Source organism: Centrocercus urophasianus, unplaced genomic scaffold (assembly GCF_019232065.1).
Source record: "Centrocercus urophasianus isolate 14NV4802_14NV808 unplaced genomic scaffold, USGS_Curo_1.0 seq_40, whole genome shotgun sequence".
NCBI classification, from domain to species: domain Eukaryota; kingdom Metazoa; phylum Chordata; class Aves; order Galliformes; family Phasianidae; genus Centrocercus; species Centrocercus urophasianus.
The window spans coordinates 3,047,595-3,065,432 of record NW_024884978.1 but is presented as its reverse complement, the minus strand read 5'-3'; the positions used below and the strand labels follow the sequence as shown (position 1 = coordinate 3,065,432).

The window sequence follows — 17,838 nt, the reverse complement described above, 5'->3', positions numbered from 1 at the left end:
CTAACACTATTTTTAACCAGAGCTTTCCTCCTGGGAGAAGATTTACTCAGTTCCCCTGGCACCTCCCAGAAAGTTGTAAGAGGTGGGAGAGAAGTAAGGAAGTCAGCAGCACTACGAATCACGAGGAAAGCAGAGGCAGGTTGAGACAGGCTAAAGTGACTTGGTTAAACGACTGATCAGAACTCAAAATAAATCATATTAATATCTGTCATCAGAAACAAGTACACTTTGATAGATTAATACACATTACTTCACGCTCAGTGCACCTGAACACTGCTGCATATTGACGTGTTGCAACATATCCCTGTCAGGATGCTAAGTATCCCAGCGAGCGTTGCACTGGCTCTGAGAAAGCGCTTTACAGAAGGTGAGAATGGGCAGGATGTGACTGCCTCAGAGATGGGAAAGAGGAAAAAACGTCGGAAATGAAAATAGGAGGAAGATTCAAGAGAGGAAACTACTCTGTAAACCACAGGGCTGACTTGATACTTCACGCTACAGTGAAGTATTTCACACTGGGAAAAGCCAGGATTCTGATCCCCACACCCCATAAACAGGGCTCTTGACTGAAACCATTTGGTGCATCAGCAGTGCCAGGACTGGGCACGCAGCTGATCCTGCTGTCTCCATGGCAGGGTAGAACTGCTCACACATTAGACATTATGACACAAGAACATTTACATCATCTTATAAACTCTGTGACTTCAGCACCAAATTTCCCTTATACAGTTACAAATGACTTTGGTTGGAGGAAACAAAGCTTGCTATGAATAGACATCAGGCAGCTGTAGGAAGAAGTGCACAACTCCATTCTTAAGAAAGACCTGTAAAAGATGACAAATTCACCTCTGCAAATTGCAGCTGTGGTCTCACAGTCAGGATAAGGAAATTCCAAGAGCAAATGACTGAGGAGGCAATGAGATAGGCAGGAAGAGTATTTACAGAGGAGGATTTCACACAGCAACAATATGTAATGGAAACCTGGTAGGAAGTTGCAACCTCTGCTGCCATACCACCATAATAAAACAGGAAGCATTACTTCTGGAGCAGCCTTTGTACATTAAAAGACGGTGACAGTAATTCCCAAGTTGGGAGTCCTAGAGATAGGATGCCTTATACAGAGACAAAGGTTTAGCATCATTTAACACTACTTTTACAGACAGGTGTTAACCAAGAGCAAACGTTTTGAAGTCAGTGGGCTTAAGGCAGCTTAACTGAGAGAAGAGGCAGGGTCAACATTAAATGGAGACAGAGGCAGGGATTTTGAGAACTGCCTGTGGAAAAGTGTTCACACATGCCTTGCACACATTGCTGTATGATTAATGTCTTTGTGCATGCACAAAGTACTCAAAACGTGGGCTTGAACTTGCTAACTGCAGCACTGTGAGAATGAACTTGCAGAGCAGATCCTCAGCTGGAGTAAATCAGTGTAACCCTACCGAAGACAAAGGATCTACATCAATTTATAGCACCAAAAGATCTGGACTGGAAGCATTCCAAAACCACATCAGGAAAACAAACCCACAGGAAAAGAAAAAAAGGAAGAAAACAAACAAACAAAAGAACAAGAGGAAGTGTTGCAGGGGATATGTTCAGGGACTCCATTGCTGGTTAAGAGACTTACAGTAACTCAGCCCCAGTGCTACACACTGCCTCTCTACATAGCTACTTGAGGCCTGGTAATTTGAAACCTTTTTTTTGAGCCCCCATCATCCTGGAAAATCCAGTGTTTGAGCCTCACTCACTGTGCTTCCGAAATTCACTGAAAGCAGCAGGTGGGCTGTAAGGAGCCATTTGTTAGGAGCACGATGCTGCCAACCTAACAGTAACTGTTGATTCCCCTCAGTGGTTAATGGTCAGCGTGCTGCAGAAGGGCACGAATCAATTCATTGAATTCCAAGTATTGATACTTTTCCTCACAGAAGTCTGGAGTAATGAGATACATGGAGCCAACTACTCTCATTAAGCCACCATCCTCATGGAGCCTGCAGGTTTCTTACTGTTCATAACCTAGGGCAGCTCTCAGTCTGAGCTGTTCTGAAAATACATCACTGAAGATCAACACTGCATACAGCAGAGGCTCAATTTAAGAATCTCTGGTTCAGAACCAAGCTATTATTATTTTTGCACTGCAAAACACTGAAATACACCAAAGAGGAAATGGATCCACAAGGAGAGCAAAAGAAAGCTTGGAAGTGATGTCCTTTCTAAATGAACTGGAAAACAAAATGCTCTTACTGCTTTGATAGCAAATCACAAGGTAATTGTTTCTTCTCACAGATATTATTGTAACACAGACAAAACTTGGTCACTATTAAACCAAGTTTACTCAGTGGCACTTTTACTGTTCTGCTGATGTGCCAGTTAAGAAAACACTGAATAAATTATGAAACAATAAAAGAAAGATGACTCCTTATAAGCGGCATTCAATATAACAATTTTAAAAGGCTATAACACAAGTTTATTGCATTTGGCAGCACATATAAATCCTAACTCCCATTACTGCACTGCAACTTAAAAAGAAGCACTCTTCAATTTGTCACTGGAAATTTCAAGTGTAAGTGGTCCCAGTGCAAAATGGCAGCTTACATGCTCAAATGCTTCCATATGCACACCACAGGTCAAACATTTGGCTAAATGCATCACTCCGTTCTGCTGCCTGCCCCATGGATGTAAGCATCTTTGAGACATTGGTATTTATTTATTTATCCTTTTGGCCAATTATTTATCTTATTTTTTACTTAATCAGCTGTGGTTGTTTGTCTTTGGTTTGGTTGTTTTTAAGAATTCAGGCCCTCTTTAATAGCCATGATCTGCTGCTATATCACCTGTAGCTGCAAATGCTTTACTGTTCTCCTCTGTTCTCAACTCCAGACCTCATTCCAACGGAAGGTTAGTGTAATAGCTCGCTCCAACAGAGGAAAGCTGGATTTCAAGTAGCATTTCACAAGCTCATCAAAACAGCCTAATAGGCAAGCTACAGAGAAATGTTTTTCCTGGAGTAGGTGGTCCTTTCAGCCTGTCTGCAGGAAGATAAACTGCATTTTTAATGTGACAGAACGATGGGTAAACAGACTTTTAGAGTGACTTGGCAGTGAAATCTATTTTTAAGTCCAAAAACTGCTTTTTGGAGTTACGTACTCCAGATCTGCCTTGAATGAAATGAAGCATCATTTAAAAATAGAATGAGAATATCCATAAAACAGAGACAGATTTGATCTTCCAGGGTCATAAGTAGTTACATTAGAGTCTTTACGTTCCTATCTTGTGTTTCTGCGAAAGCCCAGCAAGTCAACTGACAAGCTCCATGTTTCCAGCAGATCTGTGATGATGTGATGACTCTCCAGCTCTACTGGCTTCTGAACACCAGCCTTCATTTAAGAGCTTTCCTTCAATACAAGCAATAATATTTGGACAGCTCCAATGGAGCAGGATTTACTGCTCTGCTTCTGCAGCCCCTCTCACTTGTGAAATGAGTGCTTTTGAAATACTAATGATTTTTTTAAGCCTCCTTTTCTTGATGAGGCACAGAGAGACTAACAGCTTCGCCCAAAGCCAAGCAGAGCAAATGGAAAGTGCTGTTCCTTAAGGTCACACTGCAAACCCAAGGCAGTGCTGCGAGCTGCGATGCTGCCTTCAGAGCGTGATTCTCAGCTCTCAACCAGGAGCTGCTGAAGTTGATAAGAGTCTCTCTACTGACTTAAATGGGCAACAGACCAAGACCTTTTGACCTTGACCCACGGTTTAATCCTTGTCACAAACCTCAAGGTAAGTAACTGCAGAGCAGCTGTATATTTTACAATGCAGCACATCCCAAAAACAGCCGAATTTGCTTGGTGTGAACTAAGAATGTACGCAGCACTAACAGCACAACCCACACTGACCATATGACTGAAATCCTCAGAAATTTTTCAGTGCAATCTGCCTCTTTGAAAAACAACATTCCTGTGCACATTTCATGTCCCCCCCTTTGTTAGTAGAGTCACGTATTGCCCAGGATCCAAACTTCTATTGTTCAAGTTTGCTAGATATCAACAAATGAAGGACATTGGATCCCAGTCATTTTCATACCTATTGACACTTCCCCCCCAAAAAATATGGGCTGAGAGTTTTCAAACTTGCAATCAAACTTAAACAAGTATGAAAACAGACAGTTATAAAATAAGCTATGAAGAGGGAGATTTTGCTACAAACTTTCATTTACTTAAATCAAGTATTCTGTGAAGCCACTGAACTCCTACACAACTGAAAATCCAGCTATATTTTGATCCAAGGTAGTCATGTTAGCCCAGACGGTGCCTGTATGGTAACAAAAAAAATTTTAAGTACAGTCTAAATGATACATTCCAAGACATCCTTAGATTCAAAGCAAACAGAACATGAGCATTGATGCACTTTACAACAACAAGCAAACCAAAAACAACTGTATTCTTAGAAGCTGCGTTTTATGGGACATTTCGCACACTGTTGAAGTCCTTGGACTCTTTGCCAGAGCCAAGATTAATAGTCCATTTTAAAGCCTGAAAACATTAACAAACTGAAATGCTAGTGCCAATGGCTGAGCTCCCTCGTGTTCCACTGAGATCAATGAATTTGAAAGCATTTGGAATCTTACATAATGGGCAAGTTTTGCTCTAGCTACCAAATCTTGATTAGCTCAAAATAGGAGAACTTTGAACACAAACTTGGAAGAGCAGAGAGGAAAATGTGAGCTGTCATGGAAGAGAAGTAAATTTTCTCTCTGCCAACCACAATAAATCTCTCTATCATCAGCTTCCCCTTCCCTCACAACCCCAAAGGAAAAAGAAAATGGAGTTTAATGGACAAGACTGGACCACCTGATGGTGTGTTTCTGACCAGTTTTGTACAATCTCTTGGGAATTTCAAGAAACATCATAAATAAAACCAGGTGGGAAAGTGGTTTCATTTATTTTCATTTCACACAGAAGTTCAGACTGAAATTGAGTTGTTTACAAAGCTACAGGACCTTCAGGGGCCAGAAGAGAAGCCTATATGTCAATCTAAAATCCACAGAGCCCACATATCACTAAAAGCAACAGTATATTTATGGTATGGGCCCAGAATTAGCAATAAATAAAGAAACTCTGTTAAGATGCACAGGCAAAAATCTTCGTTTACACAGCTGCACCAACCCAAAACATTTTATAAAACTATGTGGTACCTAAAAAAAGTTGAATCACAGTCTCTCCTATGGAAGAGTTTCACAGCAGCTCACAAGCTGTGAGGGTCACCAATACGCAGTCTGAACTACATATTAATTTTCAAATAGGTAGAAGATGCTGAAGTTTAGCCCAAATAGAGGAGTAACTTACAACACTATTTCCACAAAGCTGACAAGTCACTTGAAATTGGTACTTCATCTCACTGAGAAAATAAAGAATACCTGATTGCACGACATAAAAAGACTCACCTAACTACTGTTCATCACAGGTATTCACAGAAAGCGAGCCACTATGTCCAAGGCTACAGCTGTTGATGGATTAAAGTAACATTAAGTTCCAAATTGCCTCACACAGGTACAAAAGTGAGGATATCACCTGCCCAGATAGTTGGCTCTGCTATACAGGTGAAAATAGAAACAGATGAAAGATCAGAGTATGAATCAAGAAGACACAGGGAATTGATCAGTATGTGACAGGTAACCCCAGCGAGCCGAGTCCTTCCTCCAGCATTACTGACTTCTACCTCTTTACTTCTGTGTCAACTCCGTGGTCATGCAGCCTCCCAGTAGAGAGGAATTTCCTCTTCTCTATGCTGCATTAAGAAGTGATCATGACTGCCTTCCACGACTCTGGTGTTGCCGGAAGCTGCCCCTTCCAATCGCACAGCAACACCCAGCCAGATTACCTACACACATCTGTGATTTTTATCTTCCCTAAAGCTGAAAATGGATGTAAAACACAGGAAGTTAACAGATTTTTTTTTTTTTTTTTTTTAAATCTTTTTTTAAAAAAAAAAAAAATCTCCCTAATATGAGGAGTATTTTTAGCTGATCTCTGCTATGGTCTGAGTGTTCTCACATGAGACATAAAACAAACTTCAGGAAGATTATCTGTTTTCCCTGTGCCTTGGTACTGCCTACAGTTCTCTAATAGAAGAGTATGACAAGCATGCTAACAGATGTCTCAAACATCTAACTGGAACAGCTTATGTTGGTATTTCATTGACACATTAAGACTAGTACCAGCACAGTGCCAGATTGGGATCACAAGAGGAGCAGGCAAAAATATGCAAAGGCATCTTAAACTCAGACAGACAAGATCTTCCTGTTAGATTCTGACCATTAATTATTTCACCTTCATTGACAGCTATTTGCATTAGAGAGATGTTTGTGGCCAATGATTCATCTACATCTGCTGAAATAAGGCATGAATCCAGGTGATGTGGAAATAACCATAGTTCTCAGGCTCTGGTTAGAAAGCTATTTTTCATCACAGTCCAATATGCATTTTTGAGAACTGAACATTTGTTTCATTCACAACATGCCTGCTCTTATGGCACAGAGAGAAACCAGTAAACCAAGACTGAAGACTACACAATAAGTAGATGCAAAATAAAATGCAGTGAGGGATCTCAAGGCAAGTGCTTATTCAGAAAGTGGAGTCACACAGAGTAGAGGAAAAGCATGCACTGAAAACTCACATTAATACAGGGATACACATCTCTAAAAAGCTTCATTAATCACTCCTGTAAAACTCTTACTTCAAAGAGCCTTATTCTTTACCCAGAAGCCAATATAACCTTAAAAATCTCATGTGATTATTCTTCACAACATCTCTAAAATTAGTCGTTTTCCCTTCTCTTCATACTGTCTTGAAAAAGTTAGAAGATTATCACCAAAGTATTAGTAAAGAGCAACCAAGAACTCAGTGCTTGGACAGGAGGTCTCCTAGAAACACTCAAAGACTGACGGGACAATCCAAGACTTGCATGCACCATCCCAGCTGCGTGTTTCAAGGCTCAGTTTGTGGATTTTCAATAAATCAGACCTCAAACTTTGGCAGTAAGTCTGCTCATACCCAAGGTGTTGTGAGTGAAGAAGCATAGCTCCAAAAAATAAATCATTAATGAGCTGGGATACATTGTTATGCAACTCAAGAGCATGCTGTGTACTTGGTATCAATGACATCTTGGAACAAGATGAAAGACATTTTTGTCAACACTCAATTCCAAAGACTTATTAAAGAGAGCTTCCTTCTGCTATCTCCTTCCCTTGCAGGATGAACAATTTCTATGTCTCTTAAAGCAATATGAACTACTAACAGAGAGCTGTCCTGTTCTCTATGCTGCTGACACACAGCAATGGTTTATGTCAACAGCAGTTATTTGACAACTTGCCCAAAGGTTTAAACCCACCACTACTGTATATGCAAACTGAATAGATGTAACCTTGCTCCTTCATCATGCACACACCAGAAGGGCAGTGACAAACTGTTAAGGAGATCAGCCTGATCCTGGGATTTTCCAGAAAGACCGGTGCACTCACTCAGACTGCTTCCACAAAGCCAGCCCTATGGGCATGATACAGTAACTATGTGAACACATCCCTACCTGTTTCCTCCAGCCAAGTGGCTATTTCTGCACTAGAGTCTGATGCAGAACAGAGCAGCTCAGGAGTCTATCCCTAACGGAATAAGCTATGGTTAATACAAACATGCTTACACTCTTCTCCCCGTTTAACTCTATTAACAAAGGAAAGTGGTTCAAAGGTAAGGTTTGTTTTACTCAGTGATAGAGAGGAAGGACGCCGCTGTGCTGGGATGAATGATATGGAAACGAACTGTCACCTTCACTCCATGCATCACTGAGGACGTTATTCCCTTCTCTATACCTCAGCTGCCAATCTGTAAAACAGAGTAACACTTACTGGACTGTAATTCTTTAGAATGAACTTCATCAACCTGAGCGTAAAAAAACCCAAACCCACAACTTCCTCCATTTCAGGCCTTTATATGCTTTGAATGAGGCATCCCCACTGCTGCTGTCCACACAGCACCCTTTGCACGGCTGAAATCTTTGCCTGAGGTTTGCTAGCTAGAAAGAAAGCCCCATCCCCACCCACAGAAAGACGGCAGGAAGATGCACCAATGACTAACACCTGAGCAGTAAATTTCCAGAAGGAGTGAAGCTCCACTGTTGCTTTATTGCAGCTCCTGACAGCTCTGCTCAGCCTGTTTTCTGCCCTTGGTTCTCTGACTTCTGCTAGGCCAAAGAAGAAAGGATGCTATCTTCTCCATGTCAATCATCATTCAGATATCACAGCAGCCAGGCTGAAGGTGACTGATTTCCACGGATATTCAATTCAGGAAAAAAAATTAACTTTTATCTTAGAAACTATGGCAGTTGTCATGCAATTGAGTTACCATAAGACCAAAGCATCCCTTTGGTCTTGGTAATTATTTTCATTGCAGACACAGGGCACACACCTCTTCAAAATGAAGAGTTATTTCACAAAAGCAGTTTCAAAGCTACAGATAAACAAGTCCAGTATGCTGCTTACCTGTCTGCAACTTCGCCAGTGACCTGAAGACCAAGTTGAACAATATCATCAATGATAACAGTTCTTTAAGATCCAAGATTCTCAAGGTACTTTAACAGGAAATAATCCATAACATCTATGTGAGATAAGTGTCCTTATTATAGCATATTCCACAGCAAGATAAGAATTAACACACGGTAAAATTAATTATCAGTAACATTACTACAGCAAGTCAGAAACATAATGAAAATCTGATTCTCAGTTCCCAGCCCTATCTGAGCTGAGCTGCTTCCCCAGTTGCACAACTAGCACAGAATCCTGCTTGTCTTCACTGCTGCAGGAATTGAGAAGAGTTGTTCAGGAACAGCTCTTCACAGTTCAAAAGAGATTACTTTTTTTCTTGACAAAAACTCAAAATGCCAACAAAAGAAATCCCCTTTGGCAGGAGAGATATTTACATTTGGAAATGCTGCCAGCATTATCTTGTGGGAGTTGTAGCTTAGGCCCATAACAGCTGACAATTTGCTACTGAATGGCTGCATTCTTACCTTGCCACAGTTCTACTTTCTTAAGCAGCAGCACTCCTGAATATCTGATCATGGGAGACTATGAAAATATTCATAGCAGGTAGCCCAATCTAAAAGAACGTAACATGAAATGCCTTGGAAGAAATTTGGCATTTTCTAAAAGAAGAATACTTCATTACCTCAGAAAGTAGTATTTCAGTTCTCAGAAATCAGGTATTTCAAAAGAAACAAACAACAACAACAACAACATTTTATTTACTTCCTCCCTCAAATGGCTACAATTAAAAAAAAATTTCTAAAGTGTTTTTTATTTATTCTTTTTTAACCTACTATTACTTCTGAGCATTAAGCTGATGCTTGAGAGAAAACATCAGAGCATCACTGGATGCTCCACACCTTAAAAAGAGCCACCATTTTAAGGTAATATTAAGAGGATACCACAATGCATTATTTTCCCTCAGCCTCCCAGTGCCTCGGATCCTTTTGCCTGTTGTGTCCACGTCCTACACTCTGTTTCATATCAAATCTAAAGCCTGGGCACAATGACAGCAAAATGAAGCCTTGATCAAGCACTCTGAGCTCTACTGTAAATACATCAGATAGGAGAAGATCTTCCCATTTGCCCTCTAAGCTCTGGATCAAATCCAGGACAAAGAGAAGTTTATTAATGCGCACACATTCCTACTGGCCTTTGAGCTCTTGGACAAAAATTGCTTTAAACAGGCCCCTGTAGAGATTGAACGAGCAGAATTCAAATATTTACATCGAACAACAGAGTTAATTACACTTGAAGACATTAGTAAGATTCGCTTTGCTGCAACCTCAGCAACATAGTACAGCAAACCAGCAACATAAACCATTTTCTGCCATCTGAGGTGGGCAGCTTTCCATCTGGGTTTCAGCTAAGGCAGGAATGTCTCTGCCTACATACAATAGAACCTCACTAATCAGCACTTCACTAATCCACACATTTTATTAACTTCGCCAAAAAACTCGCAGCCTCTCCCTGCCCCTCAGCAAAGGTTTAATAGCAGAGACCTCAAGCAAGGTCTTTCATTACCTAAACACATTTTTGGGCAAACGTTACATGCATCCAGTCAGACGTTACAAAGCACCTGGATAAATAATTTGAGCAAAACTAGAGTTGGAAAAGAAAGAGATGGATCCTGTGTACATGCGGAGAAGAAAACCCAAGGCAACCTAGAGCTGCTTCTACAAAGCAATACTTCACTAAAAAAATTTAATCCCTTAGCATCTCTCAAGATTTGTCTTTCTGTGAACAAAATAACACAAACTAATGAAATTTACTTCCTTCTAAGTTCACATTATTTTGACCACTTACTTACTGGCTCACAAATTCAGTGACTTTCAAATCAGTCTGCCTCCAGCCACCTCTGAACACTTCATTCTTCCTTTCTCACAGTAGTCCACATCCTTTAAGTGGAAGCCAACAAAAACACGACTACATTTTGGAATGAAAAGTTTTGTCCATCCCAGTTTCGTGTTTAGTGGCTCCTCATACCTCTCTGAATTGAGTCATGTAATTCAGCCCAATAGCTCTTGAAGTTTGTGATTCAGTTTTTAAGTCTACTAGCTATTATCCAAATGCTATCCTTGAAAACAAAACTAAATGATAGCATGTCATTAAATTCCAAAAGACACTTTTAAACAAGTGAGAAGATAACCAAGCATACCAACTTGATGGCTTTTTTCCTCATCAGCTCTGCTTGCTATTGGCACGGAGTATGAATAACACAATTTATAAATTATGTACAGCATTTATAGAGCATCGTAAAGGAAATTCATATACAGAAAACCAATACGTTGGATGACATTCATATTGATCCATTTCTACATTTTTATATGAAATATTTATCCATTTAATTACACATAGAAAACATCCATACTGAGAGTTGTATATCCAGGAAAAACTACACCGTTTGCTAATGCCTGTTTCCCAGCAAATAGGAATTCAAAAGCCCAGGATTTACACCTTTGTACAGTTTCTCAGCAGACTGGCCAAGCATTGAATATGTGCACAAAGACAACAGACAGAATGAAATAATACACGTTATTTAGCTTATTCCCTCAATGGACCAGAAGCCAGATTTATGCAAAATACAGTTAGGCAACCTTGGAAAAATTCACCTGTTCAAGAGCCTTTGGTTCCCAGGCAATGCTCTGACTTTTCTGTCACTCAGAAGGAGCGAGCACCTGAGGACTCTGCCAACTCCACTTTGCCTATGACCACATTCACATCTCACCAAAACCACCTCTCCTCCAACTTCTGTGGTGTGGTGTGTAGTGCAGTGCAAGCATTCACCAGTTCTTTCTGGAGCGCCAGAGCACAGTTGCAGGCAAAGATACGATGCAGACCCTGCGTATTCCCCTTGAGACTCAAGGAACAACAGAAAGAAAGCCTCAGTAAGTAGACAGAGTACAAATAGGAGGGGACAAAGCTGTCATCCATACCAGCATGCTCCAAAGGAGCACTCACTGCAGATGCTCTTGCACAGCACCCGTTTCGAGTCCATCTTTATAAACTATCACCTGGTGGACAAAGAATAGATGCAGGCAGATAAAGCCAGTTTGTCTCATCCCCATTTGGCTCTGGGCTCCTCACAAAATCCTATTTCCCCAGTTTGGCAAATTTCAGATGAATACATTAGACTTAATTCTCCAAAGCTCTTGGCCCTGGCAGCAGTCCCAGCTGTAGATGCATTGTGCTGGATTTACAGTAAGCAGTGCCACAACCCTCAGGAATATAACAGCTTATATCCGTTAGTGATCTATCTCAGTTCATTACATAGACTTTGATATTTTAAATTAATTTATGCTGTTAAAATAAAGAAGAAACCCTGACAAACTGTAACTTTAAGTGAGACCAACGAAAGGAAGCAATCTATCAAGCAGTGGAACTGTCATGTGACTGCATGCTCAATCATTACTGTCATTTATTCTCTTACTCAGTAATTCTGTAAGCCTTTGCAATTAGGTCAAAACTGGAAAATATCGCACTGCATTTAAATACTTGACTGCTGCTTCAGTCCGTGAGAGCTGAAAAAATGTTGAGACATTCAGGCTCTCTAATCCCAGATTCCTCTTGCCTCCTGTTGAATGGCATCAGATCGGAAGGACGGACAGCACGGCTGTTTCTGACGAGACAAAATTCATCAGGTCTTTGTCTCCACCTACTGTCAGAAAGAATAACACCTGCAACTCCTCGGAGGACACAACTGTTCAGGATTAGTCCTTCTCTAGATAAACCAGAAGCTAACATAAAGTTTCTCTTTGCAAGGGAAGAGAAGCACCAGGATCTGCCTGAGCACAAACCAGGGAAGCCCCGAAGTCCATTGAAACCCTCACTGAAATTGTCAGGCTGATGGCACAGAAGCAGCCAGGCTGCACAGCGAGGGGGCACAGATGCACTGCAGGCGATTTGATGCTTTTATTTATCCAAACCACACGATGTTTGCAATCCTCAGAATGTTTTCAGGCAGCAGATTCAAGGGAAAGAAATTGAACTTCAAAAAACACTGTATTGGTGAATAAGCTTTTTCAGAAATATGCACTGGATGGGCCTAAAAATGTATGTGTGAAGGTGCATACTGGAAACACTTCATTTTTCCGAGAACCATCCTGACTGTTGCAAATTTGTGAGGACTTTCAGCTGTTTTCAAAACTGCTTGAAGGATTTAAATACCAGTTCCTATCAACCTAGTATAAAAAAGAGGATATGAAAACCAACATGACATTAAAATTTCACATTTTAATCCCTTTCTCACTGTAGAGAATTATACTGTTTTTCTCCACCTCAAGAACATGCACAGAGAATAAAGGCTCTTACAAAGAAGGACTTAAAAGAAACAACTTTCACTCAGCTCCTCACAGCCCTCAGAAGGTCAGTACAGTACCTACCTCTAAATTTCATCTAGAATAAACAGTTTTATAGAAGACATAGGCTTTATGTATGCATCCAACCTGTAACGGAACTTGCAGTTGACATCACTTCACTGGCTGTTTTTCATTTTCCCTTAAGGAAGCTTTCAAGAACTCTTACAGCAGAAGGATGGGAGCCTGCACAGATCAGTGATGAATCCAGCCACAAGCAGTACACTGGGGACCCACATCCCTCTCCTCTGTGCTTGCAGCTGGCTGAAAGGAATCACAGCATACCCTTCCAGCTGGGCCAACCTAACCCAGACAGGCAGGGGTGCAAGGAAGGGAGTGGGGAACTGCATTCCCAGGAACACCATGGCTTGGCCAGATATGCACACCAACAACTGACTGAAAGCTATCATGTATCCTGACGTTGTTTTCTTGAAGGAGAAAGCTTTGCAGCTGTAAAGCATATAAACTTAATTCAGCAAACACTTTCCCCTCCAATTCTTATTTATACGAACACAAATGTACATCTTAAAAAAAAAAATCAGAACAGGTACGGCCCAGTAAAAGAGCCATCTTTGCATAACAACCTCAGAGGACGCATCAGGAAACACCTAAGTACAACTTCTGTTCTCAGTATAAATGGAACAATCCCTGTCAGAAGCAAACTGTGTCAGAAGCACTCGATCTTTGGCCTTTGCTGGGCAGAGGCACTGCTCCTGGAAGCCAGATGACAGAGCAAAATGCTTTGGTTTTATTTCCTCTGCTTCATGCGGTACTGTTTTTATAACCTTGCTAATACAGTTGTTTGTTGAGCTCTAGAAGGAAAGCTGCACAGGAACTGTCAAACAGGATCTCACCAGCGGGCTTACGTCCACTCCTCCACATTAAAAACAACAAGTTTTGTTTTCCAACAGATTTGTGAGCGTTCTGCAGCAATTGGCCATCGCAATGACTGTGGCAGTACCTGTGGCTGCAGAGGAAACAAGCCCCAACAAAATAATAATGGCATTTCCACACCACAGCAGTCATTCCTTCGTAACTTCTTCATTTGCTAGTCACACAAGCACAAGGGCACAGCGGCCAACTGGCTGATGAACACAGACATGCATGCGCTTAGTCGCACACAAAAGAGACCCGCAGCAGTTACAGTTCAAAGTTAACACACACTTGGTGGGCCACGTGAGTTGCACGTTTCTTCCCAGTCAAGGGCCAACTCTGCCCTACAGTACAGATCTATTAGATCTAATGAGATTTAATTCAAAAGTCCCGTAAAATACAAGCATATGTCTTGGCAACAACTGTATTTCTGGCTTTTCAGATTCCTCATGGCAACAAGTTCTACCAAGTCATGCAAATTAAAACCATTTTTTAAAGAGTTCCATTTGATTACAGTGAAAGGAGAGGAAAAACAAAGATTCTGTTTTGAAATGAGATGCGCTGCCATTCTAGAACTAGAGAAGCTTTGGTAACCATAGCAACATAAATTCCACTGTAAATTTTAACAGACAGTAAATTTGGTAAATCACAGGCCAGCATTCAAGGCGTTTTTCCAGCAGATCCAGGCTTTTCAGTACGTGAAGCTATTCCTGTTTACTGGCAGTGAACTCTGAAGCACTCTTCAATAGCTACCTTTCAAACATCATTTTCACATCAGCCTTGACAAAGAAAATTCACCAAGTGGTTTCAGCTTCTGCTATTATTGCCCTTGACAACTTTTTGCTTCTTAAAAAGAGCGTCCACAGCCATTTATTTTACAGGCAGCAGTCTGCAGTGACTAACTCAAATACTGTTAAGAGTAGTTGAAGTATTTTGTCTTCCAAATGCTGTTCAATATCCGCATTACCTCAAAACTATTTGCTGTATGGGCAGAACATTAGTGAGTAAAACCAGCAATGAGCCATAGCAGAATACCTTCATCAGGACACCTGCAAAAGACCTTCTCAAATTCACTGTAGAAGATAAGGCTGCTGAGCAGTAAGAAATGTGTTGTTTATTATTAGTGAGCTGGATTAAGCATTCAGGCATGGAGACATGCCCCAGCACTGAAAAATAAACTGCATTCCTCCCACAAATAACTCTGCAAAAAGCTTGAAAATAAACAGCAATTTCAAATTGCTCTCAATCACAACAAATCTTAAACGTGATAGAAAGCCCTGTGAAAAACAGATCTGTCAGATCTTGCATGTTTTGATTTTAATATCCACAAGCAAGAACTAATCAAACTAGAAGGTAAAAAGTGACTCAAACCAGGAAAGTGGCAGCTGGTTAGAAGAACATAGAATGCACGGTGCTGTTAAACACAGCATCGAGAGCAAAGGGAATTATTGTGCTAACAAATCCAGTACTGACACCAGACCAGAGAGCAGCAATGACTTCTGAATTAGCACTGCAGCATTCACAGGCCCCACTGCTGTGCATTCATTTCAGATTACTGCTTGCCCAGTTTCAGACTGTGACATAATGAGCTGCAATTGAAACCAAACCTGCAATCTTCATTTATATGTTCTTCCCTACCAGCACGATGCGTCCCTGATTTACTGACTCTTCCTTGAAAGTAGCAGAATACAAAAACACCTCTGAGAACCAAACATCAATTAAAACACAGCTTAGCAGGGCAGCCATTCAGGACAACTAATTTCTTCTCAAATAATGACAGTCCAGAAGGATGAGGCTGACTCCAATTAAAGGTAAAATTTTAGAATCATACAGGAATTAAAACCAACTGAATCTGTTAATAAGAACTTCTTGGTGATCCCCTTTAAGCCAACTCTGAGGAAGGCGGCTTTGCTTCCACAGAATTCTGTTGGCCTCATCTTGATTAATTCTGATGGGATTCACAAGCATAGTAAATACAAAGCCAGTCAAGTGAGGTTGTTTTCTCAGCCATGGGAGAAATTTTCCATCTACTAAGTGTAACTTCAGAGCAAAACAGAAAATGAGAAGCTAATTAGGGCCATTAATCAGTCTCACTGATTAACGGGATAACGGGGCTTAGAAATCCAGCCTAAGGATCTGACACTTGCTGGTGAAACTTCATACCAGATAAAAGCACTGAACAGAATAAACCATTTTTTGCTGCCCTCTGCAGGGTGGCATTAACATCTGCAGCTGAGACCTGGGAAACTGACAAAAAGGATAACAAAATGAACTTTCACAATTTGCTGGTATATACTTACCTTACTAATCTGTGCTTGACTCATATTTATTAGTATTGAATTGAATGAGTCACAGCCACAGAGTTTTATTCTTCTTGTTCAGGTTAGAAAAACTCACTACGTATCCAAACCTAGGCAAGCATTTGTTCCAGCTAATGCAGAACTCCTCTCAACAAGCAGCTGATCACACAGCAGCCCACAAAAGTGCCATAGCACAGCTAGGGCTTTCTTTCTGCTCAAGGGAAGAACAAACTGTCAGGCTATGCTTCTGTGTACGTATGCGTTCTGGAGGCATGCTGAATTAAGTCTTGGCAGAAATATGACCTTTTGGAGGACTCCATCATATTGGAACAAAAGAACAGGCCCTCAGCCACAGAATCACCAGCCAGCTTCTGCTCTTTACTTTGGTTCTTCACCTCATACTCAGATTTAACTGGGGACTCCCATGGAACAGAAAAAAAAAACCAGACTCATCTGAGCTCTTGTTTTCCTCTGCTCTCAAAGAAAACATTAAACAAATGTTACTCCAGCTCATTTCCTCCTCCCATGCTAATACATAAGTTAGTCTCACACACCGGATATGTTAAAAACAAAGTCTTCCAATTGTGTTAAGTCCTTGCCTGAGAATAAACAAGGGTACAGTGCTTCAGCATGGGGCAGTGTCAAAAAAAGTCATCAAAACGTTCTTGAGAAGAAATATGAGCAACAAGAGACTGTTTTTGTAAGAAGTCAGTCATACAATCCACTTCCATTCTTCATTTGAGAACATTTCCTTTAATTCCAAAGCACAGGCAAAAAGAATACAGTTCCAGTTCCAGCTATTCTCTTGGAAAGTTTATGGAAGTATTTTGTGTTCTCATTTCCTCATTTATCAACACAGAAATAACAAGTATCAGTAATACCATGAATCTCAATTCACTGCAGTTTGCAGGATGCACTGAGGATCAGATAAGCATATTTTCTTTGTCATTACATGTCTTTAAAACATCCTCACACAACATCAGACTACTGGAGACTGGGAGATAATACACCAGAGCACAAGGTCTGATGTGCAGAAACCTTTCCTGGGAGGCTGACAAACACCCAGCATCTCTGTAGGAAACAAAATCCCAAATATATGCCTACAGGTGTGTTACATACATGAAGACGTTTTGCAAATTCCTTTGTATTGAAACACGTCAAACCAGGAGAACTCATTTTGTACTGTCACATCTAATTTTGTCATGACTAACATGGAGATGCAAACTGCAACACAGAAGTACAACAGAGAAGTTGGAAGGAGGAAGAGTTTTTAAGACCGATTCCATAACAAATGAAAGAAAATTACAGGTTGAGTGTCCAAACATTCAAGTACCAAACATGCCAAAACTGGCAACACTTTGCAATCAAGGTAAGATTAGGAATTACATACTTCCTCCCAAACAATGAATTAGCAACACAGTTCTATGTAACACAAACAGAAAACAGTCCACAAGTGCGCTAGCAGCTCACAGCTGGCACCTGCAACTCAGTGAAGAATAATCCAACTCAGAAACCAAACTTAGTTCTGACCTCATTCATCAGCATCATCAAACTGGCCAACCTCAGTCATTCTAACTGGCAGGGGAAAAGCAAGGCAAGCTGCATGGTGACAGCACGGGTTGTACAGTGAATCCTCTCGAAATGAGTATGAGGCCAAAAGATTATTTTCCTGAAAGCTTCCGCAGTAGAGATCACCAGCATCTAAAGATCAAAGAAAATATCACAACAGATATTCAGAAAGCCAATG

The 17,838-nt window shown here is 40.8% G+C and overlaps 1 protein-coding gene across 5 annotated transcripts in view; it reads right to left on the bottom strand.

The window, feature by feature from the left end:
* The window catches only part of COPRS (coordinator of PRMT5 and differentiation stimulator), a 132,697-nt gene that overhangs the window by 110,881 nt on the left and 3,978 nt on the right, over nucleotides 1–17,838 (bottom strand). For 3 of the 5 annotated variants that reach the window (XM_042832903.1, XM_042832902.1, XM_042832905.1), the window contains exon 4: nucleotides 16,828–17,792. The exons of 1 other annotated variant lie outside the window; for it this stretch is intronic. In XM_042832903.1, the coding sequence (XP_042688837.1) occupies nucleotides 17,623–17,792 (170 nt within the window). In that variant the 3' untranslated portion in view covers nucleotides 16,828–17,622. Of the gene's footprint in view, nucleotides 1–8,521; nucleotides 8,689–16,827; nucleotides 17,793–17,838 lie in introns of those variants that run through there. One more of the 5 variants, XR_006171117.1, reaches the window with a different exon arrangement.